Raw genomic sequence first — 13,384 nt, 5'->3', positions numbered from 1 at the left:
CAAATATTATTTTAATAAACACCTATGATTATTACTACGGTGAAATTTGTGCTTTCTAATTTTTTTATCAGTAAGGGACTCATACATAGGACTAGAAGAAAATGTGTTCAGACTAGAGCAAAAACAAGAAAATCGGAAACAAAGATTTTTATGCTAATTTTGAACGCTGATAACATCTATGAAAAGTATTCTTTCTGATTCTTCGTTTTAGAAAAAAAATCATAGGGGATATTAAGGACAGTTTGAAGAAGTCGAGCTAATTATTTTCAAAAAAAGTTTATTTCGTACAAAAATACTGTTTTGATACATTCTTTTGAGTAAAAACAAACATGAATGATGAGATAATTTAATACAATGGGAGGAACAGGCTTTCAATAAAAGGCGTCTTGGCCTCAGTGGTGTGGTGGTAAACAACTTTCTTCAACTTATCACCACGAATTAGTACAGTCCATAACCGCCGCGATTCCCGCCATACCCGCCATAGCCCCCGTATCCTCCGTACCCACTGCTCCCGCCGTATCCACCAGACCCGCCGTAACCACTGTTGCCGTACCCGCCGTACCCACTGTTACCGTACCCACCGTATCCGCCGTAACCCCCACCATATCCTCCATAGTTTCCACCGTAGTTGCTTCCGTAACCGCCGTAGCCCGGGCGGTAACCTCCATAAGATCCTCCGTAGTACCCATTGTTCCCGTATCCGCTGCTGCCATAATAACCACCTCCGGAACCCGGGCGGTAGCCCCCATAGTATCCGCCTCCGTTGCCCCCGTAGGATCCGCCTCCGTAGCCCCCGTTACCGTAGTAACCTCCGCCAGGTCTGTAGCCGCCTCCGAAGCCGGGCTTGTAATAGCCGCCTCCGTATCCCGGTTGGTAGCCGCCTCCGTAGTAGCCGTCGTTTCCGTATCCGCCGAGTCCTAAATTGAAAACTAAGAGGTGATATCTATATGAATCCCTTTGCAACATTTTATTGTGCCACCGGTGAGGGAAGAAAAACACCTTCAGGAGTATGTTGTCCGGAAAATTAGCATATGGAATAAGCTGTAGTCCACCAGAGACGTGGAGAGTGAGAAGGAGAGAGAGAGAAAGAGAGAGATAGGGAATTAAAAATGGAGACGAGGAGTATTTAAGATGTTCGGATAAGAATTCGAGGTAACAATCCTGGATCTTGTACAAAAATCCTTACATCCGACGTAATAGAAATTTTCGTGCTCAGAAGTATTCGAGAAGGATTTAGCACGCCGGCGCTAATAACTAATGATGCAATTAAAAAAACGCAAAGTTCCCTACCATTTATGCATTGATCGGGATTATAAATGAAACGATTTTCTCGAAATGTTGTTATAGTTATTTTCACTATTTCATCAATTTAATTCGTGCGGGTAATTTATAGTCAGTGAGGAATGCTCAATTCAAGCCTAATTTCGCTGGTCGTAAATAATGTTTGTCCTGCACTAAGATTCATTGCAAAAATTTACATTTTGTTTAAGTTAGATAATTTGCAGACGAAGAGACTTTGGTCTTCTCACGCTTATTCATAGTTTTTCTCGTGAGATGCATTAATCGACTGCTACAGGTGCATTTCTCTTTACTTGCCGCTAGAAGTTCATTGTAATAATAAAGGTACAAAAAATATGCATTGAGGCTTTATTTATTTCGACCTTTCTTGATGTATCGCCGTGATTCTATCACCGTCTTGAACATAACGCATTAATCGTCTCGAATATTATTCGTATTCATTTGTATTTTAATCTAAATACATGCCTCGTTATTTAAAAATTATTGAAAGAAGAATTGTCATAAAATCTAAGTTTTAAATCTTTTAGCATTCGAATACTCTCTGATGTCACGAGTCACAATGCTGTTGCTTCGATAAACTCTCACATAAGGGTCTACATATTGTGTAAACATTGTAAATGATCTTGCTTTTTATTGTGCAGTTACATCATTTTCGTTGAAGGGGATCAATTAAATTCTCCGAAGTAGTTGTTACATTTTATCTTCATCTATTTAAAAATAATAATTTTGCGAATACAGGTACATATTTTTTCTTTCGCAAATTCACTTTCTCGTCCGTTTATAACGTTTTTTATAATATTTTTCCTTTTATTGATAATAAGTAGCTTGAAAACTAGTTGGCATTATTACTTTTCATAGTCATTGATGTACCTATTGCAATGGCCTTTGGTGATGGTGGTATTCATTTGAAAGAAATTCTTTTCTTCAAAGTTTTTTAGCAGCACTACATATTTATTTTCGTGATTTTTGTTCTTGAGTTTATTTTGTATTTTATCAGAATTTTACGAAACCTCTATTTGCAATTTAAAGCTGCTCTCGTTTGTCAGACTGAAGATCGAAATATTCGTTGGTGATTCGAAAAAGCTAAGAATTTGCTTGCTTCAAGGTCGAATATATTATGCATTGTGTGTTCTTTCGCTTCGGAAGGAGTTTTTGATGAATTTTAAAGGATTAGATTTTTGGACAAGGAAGAAAGATGACGATAATAATTGAAAAGTAAAAGAAATATTATTTCGGTTAAAGTAATAGTATAGAAGACTAAAATTCCGAAAACAACATTTTTTAATTTGCTAAAGCAAATCATCAAGGTATTCATCAATCACTATTTGATTTACTCTCGTTTATATTTAACCGTACTAAAAGGTTTATTTAGAAAATTACTTTTTAAACATGAAAATTTTTCCATGTAAATTTTCATACATACTTTTAAGTGATTTTGAAGTTTGAACATTTTTTTATTTATGATATTTTATTGATTAAAATATTACAATTTTTAACTTTTGATTTAACAGTTTTATTTAAGGTAAGTTATGCTAAATAATTTTTATTCCTTTGGTTTATAAATAATTTATTTTTAGTTTAAAATGTTTATTTTTAAGAATATTAATGCTTACATTTTTAATTTTAGAATTGAATTATACTGATTTGAATATATTTTAAAGTTTTGCCACTTTACTCACACAATAAATGGGTTTGACTTTATGAACCTCTTCATTGCGCAAAGGTCGTATTTTCTTGGGGACCGAAAACGTTATGTCTTGTAGTACCAAAAATATTGATGGCAACGCAATTGATACGGATAAAACGTTCAAAAAAGTGATTTTCTAGCACATGCAATACATTTTCCACGCATTAATTTGTTTTTATGAGGAGAAAAATTATGATTTCCAAGAATAGTTGATTATAGATAATCATATTTGTAATTATTGGAAGTTTCTGGGACAATTTATATCATTGTATTGAACTTTCACAGTAATATACCCTGGATTTACTTTGGAATGCTATTACAGTGCAGACGCTGCAAAAGGGATGGTTGATTTGCTGTTTCTATTGCATCATCAGCTTTCGTGCGTTTTTAAAACCGAAGCAAGTATTTTTTCTAAAATTCATAAACGGCTTTCGTGGGTCCAAAAAAAGTTTTTTCGTGCGTGCGGCAAAGACCAGAATCCAACTCGAAATTAGGCTTAATAAATGCCAGTTATGGTCATCTTGTACTATGGCCATTGGTGTGAGAAACGCATGTAGTCAAAATGAGACATATTTATTTTATATATAATCTTACCGCCTGAGATTTTTCAGAAACATTTGACATCCAAATATGTCACACCACTTGGACTAGCTAGGAGTGCAGGGAGTTCTCACGCAGATTAATATCCGGGTCCTCCCGATGGATAATCAAACTTCCTACTCGCAGAGTTAAATATCCGTAAAAATAAGCACACGCTTTATTTTAGTGTATTTAAAAACTTTAGAAACTTTAAAACTGAATTTAATTGCCAAAGCTTGAATCTACGATTACTTAAGTTTATGTATTTGTTATGTCCTCTTTCAAGTTCCCCCCAGCCACTAAGATTTTCCGTTGCAATTTCACTCCGCTTCATTTTCTAAACGCGAGGGATTTTACGATATTCTCCCCTAAGCATGCTTTGGCGTCACATTTTAGGAACACGTATTTGTGTTTGTATTGTAAAGCCAAAGTATTTGTGAATATTTTGCCAAAGCTTTGCCAAAGTATTTGTGAATATTTTGGCTAAAAACTGAAAGCAATAGAATTATCCGTTAACGCTGTCACGCAGAAATGGAATATTGTAATACATTTTTTAGAAGGCCAGCACATTTGCGGCTTGGAAAATATTTGCCAATTTTTCGGATATGTTTTCAGAAAAAGTCGTAAGTGGCGTAATTGCCTAATTTTTTTTGGATAAAACGAATACTTGCGCATCATAAGTGAGATCGATAGCCTGAGCCTAGCCAAGCAAAACTCTGGCGGAAGGTGATCAATTCATGGGTTTCGGAACATTTTTCTCGTCCGCAGAGTTGCCAGGAGTGTCTATGACGTAGGTCCAGAGCCCTTCAATGTAGGAACAGTCAGTACACCCCCCCCCCCCCTAGCTTTAACTTCGGTTGGCAGTCGGCATCGGAGAGGATTTTCGTATTCAAGAACGGAGGCAACGTGTCCGGAGTGCTAACGCTGTGGCGTGGGTCTTTCCACCGCATCATCATCATTCCCATTTTAAGATCTGTACGAAACAAGTCAATCTCGCTGTCTCCGCGAATTCAAATTTGAGATAGCAGGCAAATGTCTTTTCGTGGAAAACGAACGAAAAGAAAAGTCGTGCCCGAGCGGGATATTTGTTGAATGTATTCCAGTGGCGTTAGAACACCCCCATGGAATGGAAAGTATCACCGCCTTTTTCGGGGGGAAGATATCTCGATATCCAAGGTCAGTATTTCCTACTGCAGTCTTGGATGAAGAAAAACGAATTTTACTTGTTGCCCTGCACCTATCTCCACCAGAATAATATTTTAGACCGCGAAATCTGCACCTTAGGGCATTTGGCCGTCTTTATGGCTTTCATTTCCTTGAGGGAATGAGCGTGTTTGGGATAGAGTCTACTGTATAATGATTGATAATTGGGATCTAGATCGAGTGTAGCGCAATGAACCGACAGAAGAACAGGAGGTTACTTCTAACCGTTTTGATAGGGTAAAAGATTACTCGCATTTTTAGAGTAATTTATGTATTACGTTTTGTTACAGCTTAGACACACTGACAGAGTTATTGCTCATTTTCTTGATGTGTGCTATTTCATACTTCAAACGTGTCTTTTGAAGATGATTTGCAAAAAATACGTATGCCTCAAAAGAAATTTTATTTTTCTTTGAAGAGTCCGACCCTATTATATTAGGCTTCTGGACTTGCGACTCATACAAGGATTTTAGCATTAGTGAACGATCTACGAGAGCTATTTCGTTGGCGCCGTGACCAGGAGGGATGTGTGATTTTTCTGAAACTTGAGTCACATCCGTTCAGTTTCACCTTGACTTGCTTCTTGCTTGTTTTTCTGTCCCTTAGGAGACGGTTGCTGGACGATTTTTACAAACCATTGTTACTTACTTCTGGCCGTTGGTTGCGTTTCTAGGTCGCCATCAGCCTTCTCGATATTTGCGCTGGCGAGGGATGATTGCGCAGTCTTCTCCTGTCCTTCAGCGGCCGCAAGACAGACAGCAGCCACCCCCAACAGCAGCACCTGAATGGAAGGCGGAACGACATTTGTTGTGTAAATGACCGTCAAGGCGATACTCGGGACACAAAAGTGTACCAGGTGGGTCAATTAGCTTAAACAACGCTAGATTGTAAGGTTCACTCCTTGCATAGAATTATGCGTTTGTGCATACTGAGGTACGTGTTGTTCCGCTCCGGGCCGGAGGGGTCGGTATTCAACCCGGGTGACGCCTCTGGGCACTCTAAGCTTTTCATGCTTTTCAGTTAAGAGGCATAAAAATTCTTGGAAAGCTGCCGTGGAGATAGTAAAAAGAACTGTTCCCCCTTCCATGGGGTGTGTGGCAGTCCGTGAATTACGTAAGGAATTAGGGGGAAAGGGAATATGCAATTTCATTATGTCTTCGTACTAGGGTAGAGATTGTCCAGGAGAAATCCTACGTATGTGTACAAAATTTGAGTTAATCTCTATGAATGACTTTATTAATACTCGATTGCCAGGGACGATGGTAAATCCTGATTAATGAAGCTTGACCTTTTTTCGTATTAATGAAAATTTTACGTATCAATGAAAGGGCCGATAATTACCTAATGTTGTGGGGAGAGGGAGGGTTTCATATTGTGCGGACCCTTAGAAAAAAGAGAGGGGTTATAATGAGCCGAAAAAGCCTTCCTTAATTTAAGGATGGCTCTCGGGTATAATACTTCTTACGCGTAGGGCTTCCTAGTAATTATCAGCATCGGCAGACCCTTGTTTATATAATGACTAGGAAAGGATCTCTCAGTATGAAAAATCAATAGGCTAGCAAACACTTTTCACTCACAATTTTATCTCGTTTCTTAGCATATTTGGGATGACGAATGACTGAAATTGAGGTTATTTCCACCATTATACTTATTGGCGGGTTAGGGGTTTAGGGTTTGCAGGAACAGAGGAAAGCCAGGCTCAGCATTGTCATTGTTCAACAATTTTTCATAGAGGCCTATGGGACTAGAATGTAATTTCTCATCTGCCGAATCGAGCACTGCTATAGAAGTTAATGAATTGATTATGCATTCAAGTAAGGGTCGGATTATCATTGTAAAGGTCGCCACCAGCCCTTGAAGCGACCCTTCGTTCACAAGAAGTGTAGGAGATAATATTATTTCCAAGGAGAAATTGGACGTGAGAAGCTATCCAACGTGGGAAAGCTTTTTCTTACAGTTCTTAAGGGTTGCGAAATTCTAATTAAAATAGGAATAAGAAAGGTTATGAAGGCTAAGAAGCAAATTGACGAATCCTATTTCAGCGTGGAATTTTAAAGCGTTGCAGAAAATATTTCATTAAAAATATAAAATGCCTATCATTATAGTCTGAAAGGCGCCTTATTTCACATATTTTTTTCATCCATACATTTTGACCTTCTTTACGTTGTTACAAAAATATTTGTTACAAACTGGACACTTGACGTTGAAGCACCTCGGGCTTAGTACTGGGTGAACTCTACCCTCACCTACCAAACCTACCTTCGGGTTGATTACTGTGTTTATGGTTTATGTATATATAATTATTTCGTAAACCTTGTTATTGAGATTGATTTTGTCTTCTTAATATATTTGGAGATCTTATATAAAGTTCATTAAATGCAATAAACTTTCTTTATGTGATACATTGTTATTCGTTAGGTGGTTACTTAAGTTTTCATTGCAAAGGTATTAATAGAGGAAAATGCATGTATATTGTGACGCTGGCTGATAATATGACGTTACTAATTGCTTCTCTGTCTTGGAAACTTAACATGAAAATAAGAAAGGACACCACAGTGACGATGTTCAAAACCATTTTCTTTTATATTTGCCTCTACCAGTTGAAAAATATACACTTCCCTTGGAACGCAATTGAATTTAATACATACACTTAAAGAGGATCATGACCTATTTTGTTTCATATTCGTTTAATATCTAGCAAAATGAACAACATAAAAAAAGTATTAGCCACCTTTGCTCAATATAATATTCTCTGTTCGAGAGGCCTTCTAGGATAATAATCTTTTTAATAAATATGACAGAATTAAAGTAAATTTCGATTAAGGTCGTATAAATCATCGCAATTATCTTACATGTGGTACGTAATTATCAATCAATACATTAAATTTATAAGGGCTATGGCATGAATGAATTCCTTTCATTAGTTATCGTTTGGGCAGTTGTTAGTGTCTAGTCGATAGTATTTGTACATCGCAATCACTAATGACTGCCGAAAAAATTCATGTTAAATATAAATTTGAAATGGAGCAAATTAAAACTGTAGAATAATGTGATCAAATACAATTTTAATACGTATCTAAATTCATTTAAGAAATACGGATACTGAAGGTAAATACATATGATCAAGCCACTGACTATTGGTCTACCTGTAAAGGAATATTCATTTACCTGTGGCATCCCATCCAGCGTCGAAATTGCATTTGTGAGAATTTATTAACTTATATTGCTGTAAAAATGTTAAAAGCAAAATATTTTTAAATTAATTCATATACATCTTTCGGAAAATATGACAAAACATACCAATTACGGAAAACATGCGAGTCTTTTTAAATGCTTGATGGAAATATGTATTTTAAAAGTGCATAATTGCGTCGTTTGAATGACCTACACGATATTAAGAAACGTTGTCGCCCACAATGGAAGGAGGGAAATAAAAAAATGTGGGTACGGTTGGAATTTTTCATAGATTAAGCAATGTATGCGAGGAGCAAATGTCGGGTACGTGGGGGTCTCGAGAAAGGTTTTTGCTCATAGAGTTGGGAGAAAGCCAACAGTGACGGACCTTTTAACCATTCCGAGACCTACCTTTTTAGCCTTACTGCTTTAAGTTATTGGCCGAGAGTAAGTGGAGAAGCGTGAATTTTTCTTTTCTTTTTGATCAGAAGATATTTTTCGGAATAATAGAAAGGAGAGAGATAGTGCAAGAATTAAAAAAATTGCGGCAATTATATTCCAATGAAATAGGTGGTGAATATTTTATTTCTAGGATTCAGAATTGTGATTTATTGTCCATCTCGTGAATATTTATTGAAATTTACAATGTAACTGCTCATTTTGGCGTGAAAATTATAGCATTGTCCTTTTTATTTTGTTTTACTCAGTTACTTTCATGTGTGGCTGGGTTTGAGCCATCAGACTTATGCAACTCACCATTTTCAAATCTAAAGGTTAGTGAGGGCGTATTCGAAGTGCTCATCTCTGTGTGTTTGTTTGGCATGCTTTTTCCCGGATGTGCAGATAAGCGAGATCCCCTCCCCTATCGTGTTCGTCGTTGCCATAGTGTCGATTTATGGGATTAGGTTACTCGACTCCACCACAATAACTCCAGGAATGGATCATTATGCAGAATTCGGAAGGTAGGTTAACAGTATTACGACGATAGGCATATGAATTTGGGAGTATGATTTGTCACGCGTAAATTACGCGTAATTGATTAAAAGAAGCACGTTGATGTGTGTAATTCAATTTCCTCGGCAAGTTCGGGCATACGATGAGATTTTTAATGGCATCCATGGGGTTTAATTGCAACACAGATGCCGAAGCATTTTCAATGAAGCTCTGTTAATAGGCCTCGAAATTTGACCGCGTAAATCCCAAACACTGGTCATGGAATCAGAAGGGAATTATTAATTTCATAATTCCACCAAATTTATCATTTAATGCACAGCATATTCGGCTAAAACCACATGTAGTCACCTACCTTTTCGTTTAAAATATACTTCAAAGAGCTTTTCTCATTCATCCTGCTCTATCATATTTATTTTACGTCTTCTAATTAAAAATATTTTGATAAAATAATCCAAGAAATTATCTAATTCGAAAAGAATTAGACATGAAAATTAATTATTATTCTTAAAGTTCCTTTGAGTGAGCAGATTGACACCAATAGTGAGGCATTATTCAGATATATTAATATTCTTTGATTAATAATCATGGTCCCCCAATCACTACTATCCTCATGAGCTTAAGTAAATGGATTTGGAATTCGATACATTTATTCTGATTAGTATTTTTTTAATAAATCTTCCTGGGCGCTTGCCACTTCCATAAGAGTAGCTGGTCGCACTACGCCCTATATAATTTCGTCGTATGAGGTGATAATAATTGTTGCGAAGTTTCGTTGTGAGAATTGCGTTCGAGAGAGTTAAAAAGTATACGGGAAGCAAGCCCATGTGGGCGGACGGCAGTCAGCAAGTTGCCGAGGGTGGGCGGCGAACCATACGCGATCCCCCATGAGCTAACCCGAAATAGGGTCAGTGGTTCTTTCAACCGGCGCCGCTGAAGGTGGTTCGTGGGCGAGATGTGAGCATACAACGGACCGAAGGGAGAACGACGCAACCTGATGTGACCGTCGCTTAATTTTCATATTTCGTAACGTGCGTGGGATAATTGCTTCGAATGATGTAACGGAGAAAGGTGAAAGAGATGTTAAGCGCGAGCTCTACTTCGATTATATTATATTTTGCATCAGAAGAGAAAAAAGGCGCGATTGATTGTGACATTATTCAAAGATTTATGCTCGGGTGTTTCACAAAAACTACAAAGCCTAAGCTATTCGTATTGTTCGACCATAGTGAGCGTGGGTAAGTATGGGGGCGATATAACTTGTGATATGTTTTCTAAAAATTCGGAGTACATATAACGAAATCGAGTTTCGAGAACGTGGCCGATTAAAAAAAAGTTTTGAATTTCGTGTTTAAAAAAGTTTACCTTTGCAAATGTTTATTAAATAATATGGTGGATAGGCAATACAAAAATATATATGACGGATATTTTTTGCCTCAAATCGTCTCTCGGAGTCTAACCACAACGCATTATCTTTTAAATCGTTTCTACAAAAGAAAATCATTTAAAGGATTTGAACTCCCACAGTGGAAATTATTAGAATTTAATTTAAAAATCGTTTGTATCGTGCAGTAATGGTATGAGTTAATCGGATGAATTTATACATTTTTTAATCAAGTTGTGTAAAATTTAATCTTTTTTGCCATGAAAGTTTTAGAAAGTGGTCTCGCCTAATTTATCAGAGTTCGGGATTATTACATTTGCTCGAAAAATATGATTGTCATTGAGATTAATGAGACATCACGTGTACTGAGTACATGCATGTGGAGGAGACTGTCCTCTGTTCGAAACTTCGTCACACGAAGTGCTGACGGAATGTGAGATGCTACCGAATGCAAAACTTTGGCGTAACTGAATTTAAAGGCTTGACTCAAGGGGACCAAACTTGAACCTTGATATATCCCAAGTTACTTATACTCGTATCTAGTATCGCCAAATACCCGTGTTCCCTCATGAACTTCGAGGAATAAGGTGATACTCCGAATGCCGGCTCTTACATCATTTGGTTACGCGGTTGCTAATCAAATGGAGCGAGGAGGATGAAGCGTTATTACGCTTTTACTAGCAGACATACTATACATGTTACAGCCCCGAGTCTAAAATATCTTCAAGGGACGCAGAGAGCAAATACACTCAAAATTAGTAGCCTGAAAAGTTTTTTGTTTATATTTTAAGAGGATCCAATTGTCATAGAATTGTCATAGAATTTTTAATGCGAAGCATTAAATTTTTATTTTCATTCTTCCGCTATAGTACATATTTTGTTATTCTAGCTCTGAATGGTTCATTTATGTAACTTAAATATTTTAGTACAGCATCAGTAAAGTATGTAGATATATTATTTATTTATTTTAAGGAAAACCTCATCGCTCCGATAAGAAAATTACGCAATATGCTTTTTAAGAGCGATTAAGAAATTTTCCCCGAGCAGCTGATGCCGGTGTGAAATCACCCTATTCAACAATGAAAGCAAAGACAAAGCTAAAATACACCGGATGTTGAAACAGAGTGCTCCACTGCCCTTTATTCCGGGCATTTTCTAATATGTGGTCAAGTTTAGTATCCTCGTGAGTTTGGATAGAATGTATAGTCATACATTTTGTGGAATGTATGTAGCTTATTCTCAAATTTGAAGAGACGAATTGACCGATGTTACCACCAGAAAGCAACATCAAAGTTATCCCTGTCATGTTGCCAAGTCATGCGATATGAACGACAATCACATCCAGCATTCTTCCTCAAGGAAAGAAAAACACTACGTAGTGTCGTAGTACGTCGCACATAAAAATTCCCATAACTTCATTAGCTTAAATAAAACTTCCGAATATAGTATATACCTACCTACTCTTAAAGGCTAAGGAGACTCCGTTGACAGTTGCAGAGTATTAAAGAGAAACTTTTCAATGAAAGCACAAATAACTAAATCGTTCGCGAATTTTTTTGAAAATCTTAAAATACCAGAAAATGTGTATCATGATTCCCTATGGAGCTATTTTCGTAATTTGCTGTAGAAACCAGCGCTGACCATCAAAATTGCTTTGTCATTTCACATTTAGTCGTGATGTACATGTTATGTATTGAATGAAATTCTGAAGGGATTGCAAAGGCTAGCTATTAATAATTTAGCAATTAAGCAATTTCAAGTGAACTGAACACTTGCCGTGACATGGACATAACTCCTTCGGTTGGGTTTAAATCTATGATACCTTTGCCCTTATTTTTAAAGAATTGAAAAACATTTTCCCACATTGGTGTAATGACAAATTGATCTGTGGATGTTAAAAGGACGTCAAAATGGAATTACCAAAATTAATATGTGAAATGAAGCTTGCATTGAATCAATTGTTAATTTTAATTCCTGAATTTCCATTTCCAATTGAAATGAAGGCTACTTTATGCTATTGATCATAATTTTGCATATTCTGGTCGAACAGCGGGACATACTCATTTATCATTTTACAACTGATTCTTAATGCCCTTTACGATTGCAATAATTTCTGTCCTTCCGGAAATTAATTTTCTGCAATGCATTATTCGACCAAAATATTCGAAATTCCTATCCAAATGATCGCGTGCAACCCGTGAAGTTTATGACTTAAGCACAAAATATCAGACATAAGAAAATACAACATAATACACACGCAGACATATTACGCACTACGCGGTTTGTCCTACTCCTTAAAACGAGATATCCGGCACGTAGCACCCAATTCTCCCATAATCCATCCAACGCGACCCTGTAATGCTCTACTCACCAAACTTCTGATCACCATGTCTACCGGGATTGGTATTTGGTTCCTCTCTACTCCTTCCTCCTCTTTTCTCAGGAATGCGGCAAGAGTGTGTTTTTGAGTCTTCTCTCAACGAAAAGGAGGCGTCGAGTTCTGAGCTCTTGGGGAGAACACTCCTCTTTTATATCGTCTTGGAGGACGGGCGGGTTAAACCCTCGGTTCCCAGGGCGGGAAGGGAGGGGGCACGGGCAGCGGTTGAAGTGGAGGGGCGGGGAAGTGTGAACGGCTGTGGAAGGGCGGGCACTCGAAGGTGTAAGGCGTGCTCGGAGAGGCCTCGAAATCTCTGGGGGTTTCCGAGTCGAGGAGGAGGGAGAGAGAGAGTAAAAAATTACAAACAAGCACACGCACTTACGATAAAGCGAATCGAATACAAACTTCCTACTCGGAGCAACGCCTTCAGTTGTTTCAAGACTCCTCCCCTCAAACCCCGTTCCAGTGCCCCCCTTTGCTGCTGCGCCCAGAATCACTGTCCCTTTCGTGGAGTCCCACCTTTTAAAATCAACGAAAGGGTATCTCCTTCTGCTTTGCTTAGGTCACTTAGCCTTCCTCCCACTCGCCCGGGGAAGGAGTGTATCGACTTAACTTGTCTATAACAATACCATTCCATATGCTGATTGCTGAGAATATTTAATTTTAACTCTTGGCGTCCCTACGCTTTAGCAAGGAATGACGATACGACTTCGCCGACCTGGAGGACGGT

The 13,384-nt window shown here is 37.7% G+C and overlaps 1 protein-coding gene across 2 annotated transcripts; it reads right to left on the bottom strand.

The window, feature by feature from the left end:
- Window positions 1-304: 304 nt before the first annotated feature.
- Window positions 305-12,758, bottom strand: LOC139686875 (keratin-associated protein 19-2-like). 2 transcript variants are annotated; one of them, XM_071583950.1, is made up of 3 exons: window positions 12,649-12,758; window positions 5,417-5,549; window positions 305-929 (listed from the first exon to the last, which is right to left on the bottom strand). In XM_071583950.1, exons 1-3 carry the CDS (start codon window positions 12,664-12,666, stop codon window positions 439-441), a joined length of 642 nt encoding a protein of 213 aa, XP_071440051.1. In that variant the 5' UTR covers window positions 12,667-12,758; the 3' UTR covers window positions 305-438. The 2 variants fall into 2 exon arrangements, with proteins under 2 accessions (XP_071440051.1, XP_071440052.1); XM_071583951.1 differs by having other exon boundaries at window positions 305-917.
- Between the last annotated feature and the right edge of the window lie 626 nt (window positions 12,759-13,384).

Source organism: Hetaerina americana, unplaced genomic scaffold (genome assembly GCF_022747635.1).
Source record: "Hetaerina americana unplaced genomic scaffold, ioHetAmer1.1.p SCAF_15, whole genome shotgun sequence".
Taxonomy (NCBI): Eukaryota; Metazoa; Arthropoda; class Insecta; order Odonata; family Calopterygidae; genus Hetaerina; species Hetaerina americana.
Note: the sequence above shows the minus strand (reverse complement) of the source record. Positions and strands in the feature narration are given on the sequence as shown.

Excerpts from the sequence above, each read along its gene's own strand:
- LOC139686875 (XM_071583950.1), bottom strand. Across the intron at positions 930-5,416 it reads AACGCAACCAACGGCCAGAA|TTTTCAATTTAGGACTCGGC; the intron begins GTAAGTAACAAT and ends ATCACCTCTTAG.